This window comes from Arvicanthis niloticus, chromosome 30 (assembly GCF_011762505.2).
Source record: "Arvicanthis niloticus isolate mArvNil1 chromosome 30, mArvNil1.pat.X, whole genome shotgun sequence".
Classification (NCBI taxonomy): Eukaryota; Metazoa; Chordata; class Mammalia; order Rodentia; family Muridae; genus Arvicanthis; species Arvicanthis niloticus.
The window spans coordinates 17027768-17045287 of record NC_133438.1 but is presented as its reverse complement, the minus strand read 5'-3'; the positions used below and the strand labels follow the sequence as shown (position 1 = coordinate 17045287).

The 17520-nt window shown below is 38.4% G+C and overlaps 1 protein-coding gene across 2 annotated transcripts in view; it reads right to left on the bottom strand.

The window, feature by feature from the left end:
- Window positions 1-17520, bottom strand: part of Lama2 (laminin subunit alpha 2) — a 572138-nt gene that overhangs the window by 24361 nt on the left and 530257 nt on the right. Inside the window, exons 51-55 of one of the 2 annotated variants that reach the window (XM_076927972.1) lie at window positions 16619-16757; window positions 14601-14612; window positions 11549-11669; window positions 8510-8686; window positions 3077-3225 (exon numbers count right to left, since the gene is read on the bottom strand). In XM_076927972.1, the coding sequence (XP_076784087.1) occupies window positions 3077-3225; window positions 8510-8686; window positions 11549-11669; window positions 14601-14612; window positions 16619-16757 (598 nt within the window). The remainder of the gene's footprint in view (window positions 1-3076; window positions 3226-8509; window positions 8687-11548; window positions 11670-14600; window positions 14613-16618; window positions 16758-17520) is intronic. The other variant, XM_076927973.1, reaches the window with a different exon arrangement.

Genomic DNA, 17520 nt, shown 5'->3' with positions numbered 1-17520 from the left:
AGTTATGTTATATTTAGAGATTCATTGCATCTTTAATTATGTGTACATTTGTTCATCTCTTCCTAGGTAAGTGTGAGTGGGAGGCCTCTGGAATGGAAGAGATGGCACTGGATGCACGCCCTGGAACTGGAGATCTAGGTGGTTGTAAGCCATGGGATGTGGGTGCTGGAAACCAAACTTTGAGCCTCCCCAAGAGTAGTATGTGCTCTTAACCACTGAGTGATCTCTCCAGCTCCTCATTTATAACTTTTAACTGATAGGCTACTTTATGTAAAATGCTATAATAAACACTCATCTTCCTCTTAGTATTTTGAAAACGTAGCTAACTATTTTACAATTTCAGTGGTTGATTCTCACAGTTTCATAGATATTTTACTTCTTATACTTCATTGCTTACTTTGCAAATAATTGCAAAAATAAGTCCAATAATTCTCAAGTCTTAGACAATTGTGTATGTAGAGGAAGGTATTAAAAGGAGTGTTTGAATGCTTTTACAGCGAAAGGATAGACTCAACCTAGTTCTTTATCCACATCACCCAAGTGGCTATTTCAGCTCTTAGGGTTTCAAAGTTTTTGTCTAATTAGAACTGATGTCCTTGGGGTAGACTCCTGGGGAGGTCAAAATCAAGGGAGTCACAAAAGGCAGGGATTGCTGGGTATCCGGAAATTAGATAAGAAAATGACTGAACTTCCTTCCTCCAAAGGAAGAGGTAGAGAAAAGGTGAGGCCGTAGTGGCTAAAAAGGAACAAAAGAGGAGAGAAGGTCAGCCTTGAGACGTTTGTCTCACGATTTGGCAAAAATCCAAATAAATTAAGACTGCTTCCACAGTTACCACACTATCCGGGAATTTAAGAAAAGAAATGATTGACCTTTAGCATATGAAAAGCATTGGGGGAAAGCAAGAATTTTCAAATTAGTAATAGCATATCATAGTCAATACCTAGGAATATAAATCTTTAAAGTCCCCAGTGGGTAAGAACAAATAGCAGGCCAAGCACAGATGAAGCACTTAGGCTGGTTATAATTTGTTTATACCTGGCTCTTGTTTCTATTATGCAACGCAAGGCAAATTAGGTAATGTTTTCTCATCTGGGATGAAAGGACATTAATACACTTCTCACACACAATTTACAATGGTTAAAGAACAATTTCGGCCTAGAAGATGGCACAATGGATTCCTTAGAATTGCTGTAGGAAGTACTACACTGTTTCTGACTGTAGTTTGCAGTTAGTGTTTGTAAGTGCTACCAGTGACATCTGCTGAACCAGCTTCATGTGTTTGCTTCTAGAGTAGACAATGACTGTGTTTTGACCTTGGGGTGCCAAGGAAGTCCCCATAGCAAACAGGTTCCTCTTTTGGCCCAGAAATGAGATAACGACACCGTCATATGTCTAACACATCATTTCATAATTAACAATGAATAGCAAACCTGTTTGTTTATATGGTCAATTAACCGAGTGGCCAGTTTTCAGACCAGTATAACAGACTTTAATCAAATGAAGGTTGGATTGATGGCCAACAGCTGTGAGTTTGGCATGATAAAATGCCCTTCTTGAAGAAAACACCTGTTAAAAGGACACATTAACACACCATGCATTTGTTGATGTGTTTGGGGATTTCTAAATTCCTTCTCTTGAAAATAGCACACTCTTGGTGAATTTTGGTCACCTATGTTTCTAAAATCTGCATTTGTTGGTTGAAATTATTTGAGATCTAAGGACTCATAAAATGCCCTTCTCACAGAGAATGTAAGTAGCCTAAAATCTAGCTGAAAAGATAAGCAAAACTTGGTATTCTAAAGTACTCAGCAAGAGTTAAGTGAGAAAAGCTGGTTGCCTCCATCCCCACCAGACACCCTAGCTGTATTACGTTGCTATTAAATCAGTAAAAGTTCTGAATTGTCTGAATATTGATCACTCATTCCTTAATCATAGTTTCAAAACCTGTTATTCTAGACACAAAACAAACGCTTAGTATTAATTCAACCCACAAGCAAACACTCCAAATCATAACAACAAAGCAAACTAAAGAAGCTTTTATTATTTATGTAGAGAACAAGATGTCCTTGTCACTTCGCTGAACTCACACCTATACAAGAGGATGCGTAAACAGTCTAGACCTCTGATGCATGCTAGAAGCCGCTTTGGACCACTGCTCTGCATCCACGTCCAGCTGCTCTCCCAGGTGTTTTCTGTGCTTTGAACTTTCATCAGATTAGATTCTTAGTATTTTTCGCTGCCTCTGGTTTAATAAGTGGGTTCTGGTCTGGAGGTCTGAGGCCTCAAGTTCCTAGGCTTCTGTTTCTTCTCTCATTTGTCCTTCTGAACTGATTACCTCTCTGAATCATTCCACAGTACTTTGATGAAGAACACAGGTCCCAATAGAGTAAGCACAAAGTGCTGTGTAGCAATGAGGGATCAGTTTATATGCTTAAGGAAGATTCCCTTGCTCAGGGATCAGGACAAGTATCCTTGCAGATTTGTAGAGAAGTGACCACTATAAATGACTACACATGGCCACCATTCTTTTTTTGTTTTGCACCATTTCTTCCAGAAAGTCACTACAGGGCCCCGCCCACTTTAGGGAGCAGACAGGGATGAAGCACACCCCTAAGAGGCTCAGTAGGTCTTACACTATTGTCTTGCTCTGCAGTATTGGTGGCAAGTTTTTAAGCAACTGCCATCACTGGCTTGGAACCTGAATGAACTAGTTGGCAGCAGCCAAAGGTTGCTGGCTGGATCTGAGCTGTCCTGGTTACCTTGTTAGAGAAGAGACTGTTGGCAAAGTGCAGGAGGAGGAATTTTTCGTTATAGCTTGAGAGATGCAGTCACGTGAGTGAGATGCAAGGTGGTGAGAAGAAACCACACAGAAGGGAAACATGGATAGTAGAACTCCTCAGACCCCCTGAGGTTCCCAAACACAAAATACAAGGAAGAGGACACCAGTGAATTGTCACAACTTGGCATGTGTGGTCTGTCCACACAGGGTGGTTTGGGCAGAGCTATGCCGGCAAGGGGTGGGGGTGGGGGGTTCATATTAGCTTTGGTCACAGCAATTGCTCTGTTTCTAATTACCCTCTGGTTCTTTCTACGTGGACAGAATGTTCTCTCCCATCATGAAACACATTTAGCTCGGGTTTGATGACAATTTTCCTCATTGTTCGTGTCCCGGAGGAGAGATGCACTTCCAGACGGCCCTTGTTGAGGAAGATGGCATAATACGCCTGCAGCAAAACAGAAGAGGTATTGAAGATTAAATAGGAGCTGTGTATGTCACTGTATATGTGACTTAGCTGTAGTGACACTATTCTGTCATCGGCTGTAACATTCTGTCTTACTCACTTTGTACAGGTCTCTCACTAAACCTGTGGCTAAGCTGGCATCAGTTAAGCCCCAGCAACAATCCTGTTTTGGCCTCCCACGGTTCTGGGTTATAGGTTCTCATACTGCCACATCTGGCTATTCATGTACTATTCAGGCTAGGCTATTCATCCTAGGGAATTGAATTCAGGTCTTCCTCTGGGGTCCTTTCCCATTAATCCAACCCTTAGCCTCTCAACATTTACTTAAACAGCGTTGATGAGGATGTAGGAATGTCATTTTAGAATCCATCACCATTTTCCTTGTTGAGTATAAGGGGTAGGTGGACATACTAATATAAGTTCTCTGACAAGTCTCTAATGTTCAACATAATAGCGCTGCTTACCCCTGTTCTCTAACTTACAGGAAACAAAGGGCGTTGACAAAGCCATTCTCTATTCCACTTGCAAGTGGGCGGCCAGTTTCTAGAAATTCAGTTTGACTCAATCCCATGGCATTTAAGTGCTCAGCCGTTAATTTGTCTCCAAGCTGGTGGAATAGATCACTGCCACAGATAGATAACTTGTCTCCCACAGTTAGAAAGAAGGAAGACAATTTTCCTTCCACAAGTAGCTCTGCTTTCGTCTTGTCACTGTTACCATAGCAACCAGTATGGTTTTGATATCGGATTATGAACTCCAGGGAGCTTGGGTGCAGTCCTTGTACTCAGTGCTGCTTTTCTATGCTCTCCCTTTCCTGTGTAGTACTGGGGTACCTGCTGCACAGTGACCATTCTGTCCTCCATGAGTGAATAAGATGTTTTCCATCAGCGTTACCATCCTTCTAAAAATTCACAAGATTCTCTATGCAGCTATGTGTCCAGTACCCAATGTGCTCAGGATTACCTGTCACCACCCCACAAGGTACTTACTCAAAAAACTATTTCAGCTGATTGTTTGATATCACAAACATACTGTAAGGCAACACAATCACAAATAACATTCTGAGTATGTCAACTGTTTGCTTTCACAAATAAAATATTCAGTTGGGCAGCACTGATTTGCAACACACTTGGACAATTTAAACACTATTTTCTTTTGAAGATAACAGCTATTACATGATTTTAAAAAGCTAGATATTTATTATCATTAAATGTTTGGGGCATTAAAATTTTATCTTTGATGGACTTTGAATGTCAGTACTACACATTCTTTTGTTTGTCGTCTTAACAAAAACACATTCTGTTTTAAGAACTTACCTGAAATTTGGTGATTTAAACCATGTATTTAGTGTTAAGACATTTGGAGCTGATAGGAATTTAATTATTAGTAGTGATCAAGGGAACAAATGTCCTATGGTGAAAATTTAAGCATGTTTGGTTTGGTCCTCAATCTCAATATTATCTAAGGACCAGTTGCAAAAGTAAGAAAAGATTTTTACTTTTCCAGATTAGAAGATGAAGGATTCGGTAGGACTCCTTTTTAATATCCACTCAACGATTATTACTCTTAGTGAGAAGTTAAATATTACTTGTCAAGAAAAAAAATTAAAAGACTTAAAAATTTAAATTATATATGTATGTATATGTGTGTGCATGCATGTATTGTGTGTGTGTGTATTTGTGTATGAGTGTGTATATGTGTGCTCAGGTGCCTGTTTGATGTCATCACATCCTCTGGAACAGGTTGTAAGCCATCACTGGGCTCTTCTGTAAGAACAGCCAATATTGTTAACCCTCAAGCCATTCTTCCAGACCCTCGAGAATGTTTCATCCTGATTGACATGGTCCTCATGATGGAATGCATTTATGTAAATGTGAAAGACATGTCTGTGCTCCAGTCAAATCTGTGGTACTCTGCCATGCAATTTAAGAAGCCTGAGCTTCTTCCTGACCCTCTCCTTCTCCCTCATCTCAGAGGTACCACTAATATAGGATTTATTTTGCCAGCATTTTAAAAATTATTTTTAAAGATTCACCTATGTATCTGTACGTAATATGCTCAAATGTTTCTTCCGACAAAACCCAGACAAGTGACGTTATTGTGTCTCTGTTGCTACTTAGTTCTCATTCATCGCTCATCCCTGTTGTCTTGTTACATTGAAATTCACCCCTTGCTACTACTGCTTTCTACACCTTTATACTTAACCTGCTATAAATAAGAACTGTTCCTTGGGGGCATCTCTCTACCTGTCTCATTGTGTACCCATGCCAGTGTTTGGATCTGTACAACACCATCGCTGAGTTGTAGAGTGCACACGTGGTCCACTTTATAGAAAGGATCCAACCCAGTCCCAAGAGCAACTGTATCGGTTTCCTCTGTCCACAGCAGAAAGAGCTGCCTTTAACAAAGCCTTGCCAGCACGTGACACTATTGAATTTCATACTGTTCTAACATTCCAGTGGATATAGAATCGAGTGTGGATTGAGAATGCATTCATCTGTTATCTCAACACTGAATGTTTTAAAAATAATTTTGTATCCATCCTGCTTTCTCTTCTGTAAAATATCTGGTCAGATCTGTTCATTATTGCACGTGTTTTGGTTGCATCTTAGTTTCTGTAAGGTTTTTTCACATTGTGGTTACTAGGTATCTTGAAGGTTATATCAGCAATATCTTTTCAAGCAGATGCTTGAATTTTGTGTAAAACTATCTATCTATCTATCTATCTATCTATCTGTCATCTATCTATCTATCTGTCATCTATCTATCTATCTATCAAAATATATAGGTGGAGGGGAGAGGCAGCATTTTTCTTTCTATGTAGCTCTGGATCTTCTGAAACTCACGATGTAGATCAGGTTAGCTCTAAACTCAGAGAGATCTGCCTGCTTTTGCCTCCTGGCTTTTAGAATCAGAGGCGTGAACCGCCATGCTGGGCTCTTTTCTTCTAAAATTTTCAAACTTGCATTTACTTCCAAATTTACATTTTTAATTTTCCGAGAACATACTTTTCAGCTTGATACAAAGTAGAAATTATTATTTCCTCTATAGAAACCAGCGGCTCTATAATTATTGTCTTCTTAATGGTCTGGGATGCCACTTTGTGGAGAGCTTTTGGGGCTGCTCCTAGAAATTTGGCAGGCACTTGTCACTGGGCTCAGATAAGAATATTCATAGTTGAGCTAATACAAAGCTCAAGGCAAACTCAGTTTGTGTGGCATTCCCTTTATCTTGGTCGTCCTGACAAGCCCCTAGAAGCAGTGATCAGGGCTTTGTTTATTGCCTTGTTTTATCTCTTTGTTTATTACCTTATTTGATTACTTCGTCTTTGATCTAAGAACTGACCCTATTCTCTGCAAGTACCCAGAATGGTATAAAAGCTGACTGGGAAAAAATAAATAAACCTGCTTCAGCCTCAGCACTGCCCGGAGTCATGTTATAGTGTTGTCTTAACTGTCTTTTTTCTTTTCAATTCTCACTCCCTCCCTTGAGACCCTGTTGACTGACTGAGATGGCTTGGTCACCACCTTTTGGCCATATTCAGTCTTCTCTATTCTGTATTACCAGGACAGAATTTTCTAGAAATGAGCATATTACTACAGTTTAAATCTCTCATTTAGAAGGAGCTAACATCTGATACAGCAGCCCTCCCACCACATTCTTCTGTTTCAGGAGTTTTAGTGGATTTTGATCTTGAATGTAAATGAAAAAAAAAAAAAAAAAAAAAAAAAAAAACCTAACACGTTATATTTGGCAAGAAAGACAAGATGGTACTCTTACTGAAATTAAATCTGTACATCATATTAGGGAGAATTGACATATTTTTAATAACGAGTTCTGAGTTCTTTGTTAAAAAGATGAATATGTGCCTTCATTGAGGATGGCTTTAATGGCTTTCAATAACACTTTACAGTTTTTTTTTTTTCATCCATGTCCAATTTGCTGTGTTTATTTTTAAAATATACAGTTCCTTTTGTTATCTAGCTCCTTTGTTGTTGCTGCTGCTGCTGCAGCAGAGAAGTTGATGCATATGAAACAGCCGTCCTTTCTTAGGTCTGATTTCATAGCATGCCACATGTCTATGATGTTCTTCCATCAGGATCAGTGGCCATCAGCTTTCCACAGATAGAATGTTCCTTATTCTGAGTTCACTGTGTGTTTTTTAAAAATCATGAATATTGTTAAATTTCATCTATTGTTTTTCATGAACCTCTTGAGGTGGTTGTATGATTTTCAATCTTAAAATATTAGATTATGATTTGATTAAGAATTGTATATATTTATCCGCTTTATGAATGTGTGTGGATGTCATGGGGGCACTTGGGGCCATGGCACAAGGTAGAAATTTAGGAGTGAGAGGAACTTGTGGCAGTCGGTTCTCTTCCTTCACCATGTAGGCCCTAGGACTCAGACAATCCATCAGCTGTCAATCAAGGACATTGCCTTACCACACCATCGAATTGGCCTCTGTCACTGCATTCTTGAGATTCTCATGGTTATACAGTGTTTGATCCTCTTAATTAATAGTTAATCCTTTTAATAATTGTAGGCATAATTGTGTTTTAGAGAAAGAAATAAAAATTCTGTTACCTATTAATGATTATTCAATATTAAAACCTTACAATTTAAAAGGTCTCCAATCAAGGCCTGGAAGATAGTTCAGTTGCTAATGTACTTGCTTTGCAAGCATGAGGAGAACTTCAGTTCAATCCCCCCAATTCATGTTTTAAATAAATCCAGGTGGACTGGGACATGCCTCTAATTTTAGCCCTGAGGAGGTGGATACAAGCAGATTTATGGGGCATGCTGGTATCCTAGCCTAGTTGGCAAGTTCTAGAACTGTGTGAGGCTCTGTTTCACAAAGAGTGACAGCTGCTGAATGTTGACCTTCACACTTAGACACAAGCACACATAAGACCTGTGCACGAACACATACATATCCGTCTCTACAAACACATATACACATACTGACATCTAATAAAAAAAAATGACACCATCTCATTTTTAAAGGTGTTTTCATATTCGAAATTATATTTGTAAAGCCATTTATTAATTTGTCTGATCATATCTTATCTGGTAGCAGCTGTGATTCTTGTCACTGAGAATGATCAGTCCCCACTCAACCAAGATGACAACCAAAGTCAGTGATTCGAGGCTAAACTAGGGAATGGTGCTATTTGGTGTACACACTTCATGGAGCATCACTCCACCCTCCAAAGGTGCTGTTTCAAGGGGAGAATGTCCTGGGGCTGGGTTGTGAAGGTACCTGTGTGGTTTGTCTCCGTTTCCTCCTGGGTGGTGTGAGTGTCCCTCCACTTCCCAAGAGAATGATTCCAGACTCATTCCTGGTACTGAAGGACAGATTGATTTCTGTTCCAACATCAATGGACACGGCGGCAAGCTCCACAAAACCAGGCTTGGGGAAACTCACTGTGTAAACATTCTGCAGGGAAGGAAGAAGAGGAAATGTTAGAAATGAGGGGCTACATTCTCCACACTACCTCCTTCCTCAGAAAATTCAACATGATTACAAAAATGGTGTAATTTTAGGGAGAATGGAAATCTATAGTCACATTGAAAGTTTAAGAACAGCTGAAGTCGAAGAAATACTGTTTCAAACTAAATCTTTGGAACAGTGCAGTTTGAAATTTAAAAAATTATGGCCTTTATTTTAAATATAGAACTATTGACATGAACTGTGGAAGATTATTGGTAAGTAAAATTTTCTTTTGGTTTAAATCTACCTTGCTGTATTTCTTAAATCTCTTGACTATATAGTAACAATTTTTTTTTTTTTTTATGTTTTAAAGGTGTGTATGTGTGTGATCATGGCTTACATTCTTTATCATGATGAGTCCATGGAAAAATGTTCATTCATATCTATAGTACAAATATTCTTTAGAATAATTTCTAGAGATACAACCTAATTATTAAAAATAAAAATAAACCAAATATTTCATGTCTACTTTAAAAAAAAAATACGAATACCACTGTTTTGTTGTTGACCATAAAATTCATATACCCATGCTTCAGAGACTAATAGCATGAAGAGGAGAAAGTCACCCACTTCCCAAAGCCCTGAAGAAGCATGTAGCCTTACACAAATCTCATCTGTTCATAAACTTTACCTTCCACAATGTTGTCCTTCCCGTCCTCCTTTCTGTCATTTTACATTTAGACTGAGTCATCTTTTTACTTAAATTGTGCTTAAATCTAAGTTGCATGTGTGCGTGCGTGCATGTGTGTGTGTGTGTGTGTGTGTGTGTGTGTGTGTATGGGTTGTGCATGTGAATGCAATGACCATCGAGGTCAGAAGAGGACTCTAGATGTACTTTGAGCTGGAGTTACAGGCAGTTGTGAGCCGTCTTCTGTAACCACAAGCAATTCCTCTTCAAGAGCAGAACAGGCCCTTAACTATCTCTGGTCCTACAACATCTCTTTTTAAATAGAGAATTTTTCTGCCAGTGAAGGGTGTTTATTGTCTCTTGTAATATCTGGAGGAGGTCTACACTTTGAAAGTGTTGGCATTTATTCCAGCAAGATCATGTCATTGGACATTTAAGTGATCTAAAATATTAGTTTTTAAAAGTCTTGTGTTCTTTTGCTTTGTTTTGTCTTTGGAGTAAAAGCAAACCAAACAAACAAAAAACAAAACAAAAAGACCCATTCATGTGGGCTATCCTAACTTTCTTCTACCAATATGGTTCCAAGCTCAGTTAAATGGCACAGAAGTAGGTAAAAAAAAGTAGTTGGTAAAATCTGTTCTCTATTATAATTTTCAAATTTTAGTTTTAGATGTTTCAGATAAAACTACTGCACAGACTTTACAATATGCATCCATATTAAATTCCTGTCTCCTATTTTAGTCAACAGTTCTCAATTCTGGGTGCCTTTACATAGGCATCTCCATTGTGCACACAGCCTGTCAAATTCTCTGCTCTGAACAGCTTTCTACTCTAATGGATCTATCTTTTGACTGCAGGTAAGAGTTAGACGTTGAAGATTTAAACTCTCAGCAAATTTTTCTCAAGAAGACAGTATGGACCATGAGAGTTTTAATTCCTTCTGTATTTTTTCCTTTCTCATTAAGTTTGGCATGGGAGTCTGTGGCTATTTCACACAAAGGGTGTAGCTATGAAGACCCAGACAGGTCTGTTCCATCTTGAAATCCCACTGCTCAGAAGGCAAATTTACTCTTTCTGGTTCCCTGTCCCTTCTTCTGGAGTAATTCAGAATGACTTAGATTGGAGGAATCTACCAAAAGGAACAGTTTAGCAGGTAAACAAAACATTTTTTTTTTTTTAAAATAGATTTAACATTTTCTTATTTTAAAATCTCATCACTATAGACTTTTCATAAAATTCTTGCTAGCGTTTTCTGGTCATCTTTAGTTATACCATAGATATTTTAAGAGATAAAAGTGATGTTCTGTGTGTTGTCTCACACCGCTTGGCCAGAATTGAAGAGTCACTACCGAGTAGTCATACCTAGGCTGCATTAGCAACAAAGAAGAGATTCTGAGATATAGGGGAATAGGTTGAGATCGTTTCAGCCCCAGGACCTCTAATCATTTGCTTTACCAGATAAAACTGCGGGTTTTCACATCTTCGAGAGCGCCAGCTATCCTGAGGGAAACTTCAGAGGGAACCAGCTACTAGTTGGTTCGATTAGTCTTTTGCCCCTATACCTATGTCAGACAACCGATTTGCACCTCAGAACTGCTACAGACCTCCACTAGAGTTTCCTTTGGCTTTGCCCTGCCGAGGCATCTTTTGGGGAGATAGGATATTTTGTATCTATTACACAAGTCGTTGCAGACTTGAATGAGATGCAACATGAAGCTTCTAAGCTGTGGGCAAGATGACACACCCTGGTGGAAAGGTGGATGATGCTACCCACTGTTTGTGTAAACTACTACTATATCCTAGGGGAAAAAAAAAAGGTGACCAAGCTGTATAATGTGGAAAGAGGAAGCGAATTTAAGAAAGATGATAAAACCGAGAAACAGTATTACTGGAATGGAAGAGAGACCCAAACAGAAGAGCTATTCGTAAAGGCACCTGTTTTATATCTAAGTAGTATACAATTTGGAAAGTGGAGCAGAGTTTTGGCTCTTCATAGTACATTTCCATTGCAGTGATTGGTAGGATGCTTCTGTCATACTCTGTCATGTATGCATGACTAAGAAAGGATCAGTATATGTCTAAAACACATTAACAAGGGAACAAGTCTAGCAAAAGCACTCGTGTCAAGTAAATGAAATATGCTATAAACATGCTATAAGCACTTTTAGAAACAGACTAACCTCCAGTGAACAGCCTTTGGTCACACCAACATGATCAGGGCTGCTGAGAATGTTGTAAGGAGTCCTTGAGATTTCAATGTCTTTGAGGCAGCCAGAGTATTTCTTCACATTGACTTCTGGCCTGTTGAGTGGTCAAGTGCAGAACAAAGGCCATTCCATTAGATGGATGACAGTATAGACTCTGAGCACTGGAAGGGCCATGTGGAGCGTGCGCGCACGCACACACACACACACACACACATACACACAGGCAGGAGCATGTTTATCGAGGTATACATGCACACACATGCACTCAGCAAACCCTGATTATGTGATGGTTGGATTGAGAGCAAGTTGACATCACTCTGTACCAAGAATTCTGATACTATTCTCCTCTCCAAGGGAAACTTCACTTACAGCATTTCAATGTGAGTCCCAGAAATCAACTCATTTATTAACGCTTCACATGCATAATGAAATAAGTGCTTCTTGTCCCTCGTTTCCACTAAAGAACAGATGATTGTGTGGCAAAATAATTCAATTATTTACAAAAAAGCTCTTAAATGTCTTGTTTGAAATTTAGGAAGTTATTTGGAAATGTTTATTTGAAATCTTCCTGAAGCTTTAGAAGCTATGTATGTGTGCGTGCACATGTGGATATGTTTGCATATGAGCGTGTGTGTGTGCATATGTATGTACATGTGCATATGCGTGAGTGTGTGAGAAAGTATGTGCATGTGTGTATGTATGTATGTGTCATAACAAAATAAGGCAACCTAATGCAAAATAGTCAGTTCTTTTAATATGGTTGATATCTTCTCCCACCCCTCCAACCATACTTGAATGCTTTCTTTCTGCCCACTACATCCAAAGGCACAGCAAGCATGCCAAAAATTATAAGTCAATTAGAATTTAATTCCTTGCCTTTATCTCTAACACATTGCTCAGATTATTTGATATTGACCAAGTGATCTGATTTCTCTAGGACTCCATCCTTGTATGTATAAGTAGACATAATGACAGTAATGTCTGTGAGCAATGTTAGGATGTACTGATGAGCACAGCATATCTTGATGTGCAGTTGACACATACAGACAGGATGTGAATGGTGATGACATCTCTCGAGTCTATTACAGCAACACTCTGTGATGATAGACATGCCCTGCTCTGTACTGTCCAGTTCACTGTTTACTAGTTCCTAGGCATATGTAGCTGCTGGGACTTGCAATGTAGTTTGTGGGAAGGAGAAGCTGAGTATTGTTAATATCGTATATTTTAAAGTTAAATGCCCTCAGTGGTTAGTCGCTACTACATTGAGCTGTTGTTGAAATATAAGGGTAAAAATTGTAATTTTTCGTTATGTACTGTTAATGAGCATCTGGCAAGTGTCCAATTGACACCAACATTGTACTTAATAGGCTAATGATTAATTTTCCTCTCAGCATCCCTTGATGCCAAGTTTCTCGTTTTCATCTTTATAAAAAGCACATGGCACAAGGGAAAACAGGTGGGAGAGCAAATTAGACCCTGGTATCTGTACCAGGTGATTTATCTCTTGTCAAGTATTTGTTCTGTTCTCCACCTCCACCCCTGTCTTCCTGTAACTTTTTTTTTATTTCCTTTGATCATTGTCACTGGTCCCCAAGGTCTTCTCCTTCCGTTCCTTCAGTCAGTAATTATGAGGAAGATGGGCAGCTGGAGGGAAGGGCTCTTGCTTGTCATCATGGAAAAGCAAAAAAGGATGGTGGGATTTATTTCCTGTGCTCACTTTCTTCCATATTGTCTGTTAGAGGAAGGCGGATCTATGGCAATTTTGGGGATGAGGGGAGTTTGGCCAATAAAGTAAATCACAGAAAGTTTGTTGTTTCTTGGAAACACTAAGATCCTTTCAAAATGTAATGATTTGGCAAAGTGAACATTGTGAAAGCCCCAGGAGGAGACATGGCACACTGATTTGCTTCCTAAGGTAACCACAGGTCTCTTTCCTAAGGTTCACCAGTCATGCACAAACACTGCAAGGCTACAGTGGTATCCTGCAGTTTTATTTATTGGTATGTATATCCACGGAATGTTCAGTCTTTGCCTTTTACCCATCTCTGCAAACAGGGCATGACTAGTGTCAGAGTGACGTAACGAAAAAAAAAAATGACTTATTATTTTCCCTACATTCAATATGTTCCCAGTTTCTGATATTAAAATGGTGTCTTTGCTTTAAACATCTCCAGGATTGTTTTGGCTTCATTATCTCCTGTTCAGAAATCTCACACAGTTAGGCTCTTGAAATGCCAAAACACCTTTGGCTTTGGCCAGGGTCAGCCAGCCAGCCAGGCATCTCCAGGATTTGATCAGCCACTTCCAAGGCTGGTAATTCTTACTAATATTTGTCAGCCGGGAAGAATGTAAAGGTTCCTGAAAATCTATGGAGAGATTGTCTTTAAATCTCTCGACTCTTAACTCAAATATTTACTTGAAATGTGGTATCTGCAGAAGTTCTTATATATCTCCATAGATAATTTTCTATATGATAATAAACACGCAGCTTTGAAAAGAGGTACAATGGCCATAGAAATGTACATTTGCAGTCCTGCAAAAAGCAAGAAGGCAGTGGTAGCATTGGTAGCATTTGGTAGCATTTGGTAGCACAGGCGGCTTGCTGAGCAAACAGCACAGCACTAGGGAGGCCAGAGTTTAAGGTTCTGCTCTGGAAGCCATCTTACTATGGTTCCACAGAATTAGACTATTATCCATAAGCTTGACTGACCAGCTGCCCTTTGGGCATATCCTGCTGGCTACTGTGAGGTCCTGTGCCATGTGCTTGAAGAAGTAAGCTGTGAAATTCCCTTAGAGCTGGTGAGACAACAGACATGGTAACCCAGTTGATGGTGGGCAAGCACAGGCTCTTTATCAGTGCTGGGCGGCATGAGGACTCTTGCAATACACATCATCGGTGCCTGAAATCTACTGTGGAAGCAACTGCATTGGTTTTGCTGTGCCTCTGCACTGCTGCTGCCCCCACAAAGCTGCATCTCCCAGCCATGCACTTGAGGAAGGCATGCATAAATTTAAATATTACCTTGCTTTCATACTAAACCAAGGGAAAAGAAGAAAAAAAAAAAAAACCAATTTACTTTTAATTGCATTCTCATTTAACAGAACAACAAACTTTAATAATAAATTTTGTTATAAGCCCATCTTATAGGAAGGAATATTTTAAAAAGGACAGGACATTGAACAGATAAATGTCCTCTATAGAAGTAAAACCGGAAATCAGAGATTCCCCAAACTATATCTCTTAGACATTTTTATTTTGGAATATAAATTCAAAGCTCTTACTTTTATTGGCATGATATATGGGAAAGTGCACCAACACGGTATTTATGAATAGCTTATAAATATTGTTTCTCAAAATATTCAAGTTTAACAATACATGTGAAAATAATTTGTGTTTACTACATCATCATATAGAGATTTTGACTGTACAAAACAACAGGTAAATGCATGGCTGCTTTGTCAATCACAAACATATATATATATATATATATATATATATATATATATATATATATATAAATAAAATTTTGTAATAGAGGGACATACTACAGCAGTATTATAATTTAAATTGCTGTGCTGAATGGAGAGTAACATCTCAGTAATAAAGACTCAGAACGTAATTTCCAAAAATACACCCAAGATACAAACCATTTTCAATTAAGTTAATTCATGATGTGTTTGTTTTACAAACTCACTTTCTGATAATAAAAAGTATCACTACTAGACTAAGTGAAATATTTATAGGTAGTCTTATTTCACTATATTTAATTCATTCTGAATACAGTTAATGATTTTGTAAGATCATTCTTGGATTTAAATAAGTACTGGATTACTGGGATTTGATATGCTGCCCGATACACAGTAGGTATTCAGCAATCATGCACTGAATGCATGTTTAACAAAGGAACCACTAAGTGATAACCACATTACTATCCAAATCACTTAGATGCATAGTCATTTTTATAAATTGATACTTCAGAATTATATTAGTAACAAATAAATATGCTGATATATGATATATATGATAATATATGTGTATGAATATGCACACATGATCTATACCATGATGCTTATCAATACACACCTATGAAAGACTGGCAAGTAGACAATTGTCTCGTCTATAAATAGACTGGGGAAAACATCTTCAGTTTATATGAAAGTGCTATCTAGGGAGTGACTCTTCTCTATGATTTCCAACTATAGCGTTTTAAAAATTCTCCAGATGTAGAATAGGACTTTCACACCCTTGATAAAGCACCAATAAAAAGCCAAAAGCCAAAAATGAAAATCCCCGAAACATGGTACTTCTCTGAGGGTGTCATAGGTTAACCAGATCATTCATTCCATCTTAACCAGATTCAGTTAATGTATAGTGCATACTAGATACTCTATGGGATTTGTTTTCCATGTTTCATATTAAGCAGTAAATTAATTAAATGACACATAGAACATTTTCTGACTTTTTAAGTTCCTGTTTTTGAACTAACCGAACTGTGAGCTAAATATGTCTTCCTGTCCTGCTAACTACAGAGCATATGAGAAATTTCTAAATTATGCCAGAGCAGGCATGTGAATAAGAAATGTCACTTAGTTTTAGGTATGTGAGAAGGCTCCACTATGCTATTGTAATGCTAACGACTCACAATAACATAGATTACACTCACAGCATCCTGAACACTGGCTAATTGTCAGAAGCCTGCACAATGTCAAATGCCATTCTCTCTAGTGACTGTGCACAGAGAACAGCAATTACAAAACCCACAGTCAACTTCAGCTTCTGTCTTTAATTACCTTCATAATTCTTTTCAGCAGGTGTATATAAGAGAAATAGCAATTCCAATTTATCTCTTCAGCAAAGATGTCAAGTTAATCCCCAGTTTCTAAATCCTGGTGTTGTTCTTAACATGCAACATTATTATTATTATTTTTGATTAGTCCTTTCTGTAGCTAAAGGTTATATGACATTGCCATTGTAATTAAACTTCACAATGCTAGTGACCATTTAATTAAAACTTTCACTTTAAATATGAATTAGATTACCTCAAGTTTCTCAGAGTTGGCAGGCCACCAAAATATATTTTGTCATCTGCTTTCAAGTCAAGACCAAAGTTGTTTCCAGAAGATGAAGTAGCTACACTCTCCTCCTGGTTAGAATCAATGTCTACAATCGATACGTTGGCTGTAACGGAGAGAGGAATATTCCATTTAATTAGCCAAAGGTTCACCACAGCTATGTTGTTGCTGACAACTGGAGATTGTCTAAATTTCAAATAGACACTAGTGTTCTCTCCGCATGTGTATTACATATGTAACCATTTAACGCACAGTAACAGCATCAATGCAGTACATTACTGAAACATTCACACCAGAGCAGGAAAAGAATGGCTTCCACACAATGAAGGCAGATCAGAAGACAAAGGAAGGAAGTTTAGATGGCTATCAGCAAACCGCCTGATGTTGTTTCTTACACTAAAGAAAATGAATATTGTGTTATCACAACTATCTAACTCGAAATTGGATAATTAGAAATGTTTCAACTCTTTGCCTCTTCAGATTTGTGAATTTCAGCATACTCGACTACTGAGGTTCCTGTTCATTTGCAAAGTGTTACTTGAATAAAACCATAGCACACACAAGTAGAGAGATGAGAATAATTAGCCCCATGAAATGGCAAGATCCACATCTACTGTAAAACACTCTGCAGACCCGGAAGCTGGATTGTGAGTGATGTACATCCTCATGCCACATTGCTTTTCTTAGATCTCAAAGGGTTTCCTCATGTGGAAGAGATCAGAATGCAGACACAGGGAAAGAAGAAGGAAGGAGTTATGTGTCTACTGAGACTGCTTTGTTAAGAAAGCAAATGGGAATTCTTTATATCGTTCATTTTCTCTTTCATTTCTAAGGGTCAGGCTTGACTCCTTCTGAATCACATGCTTTTT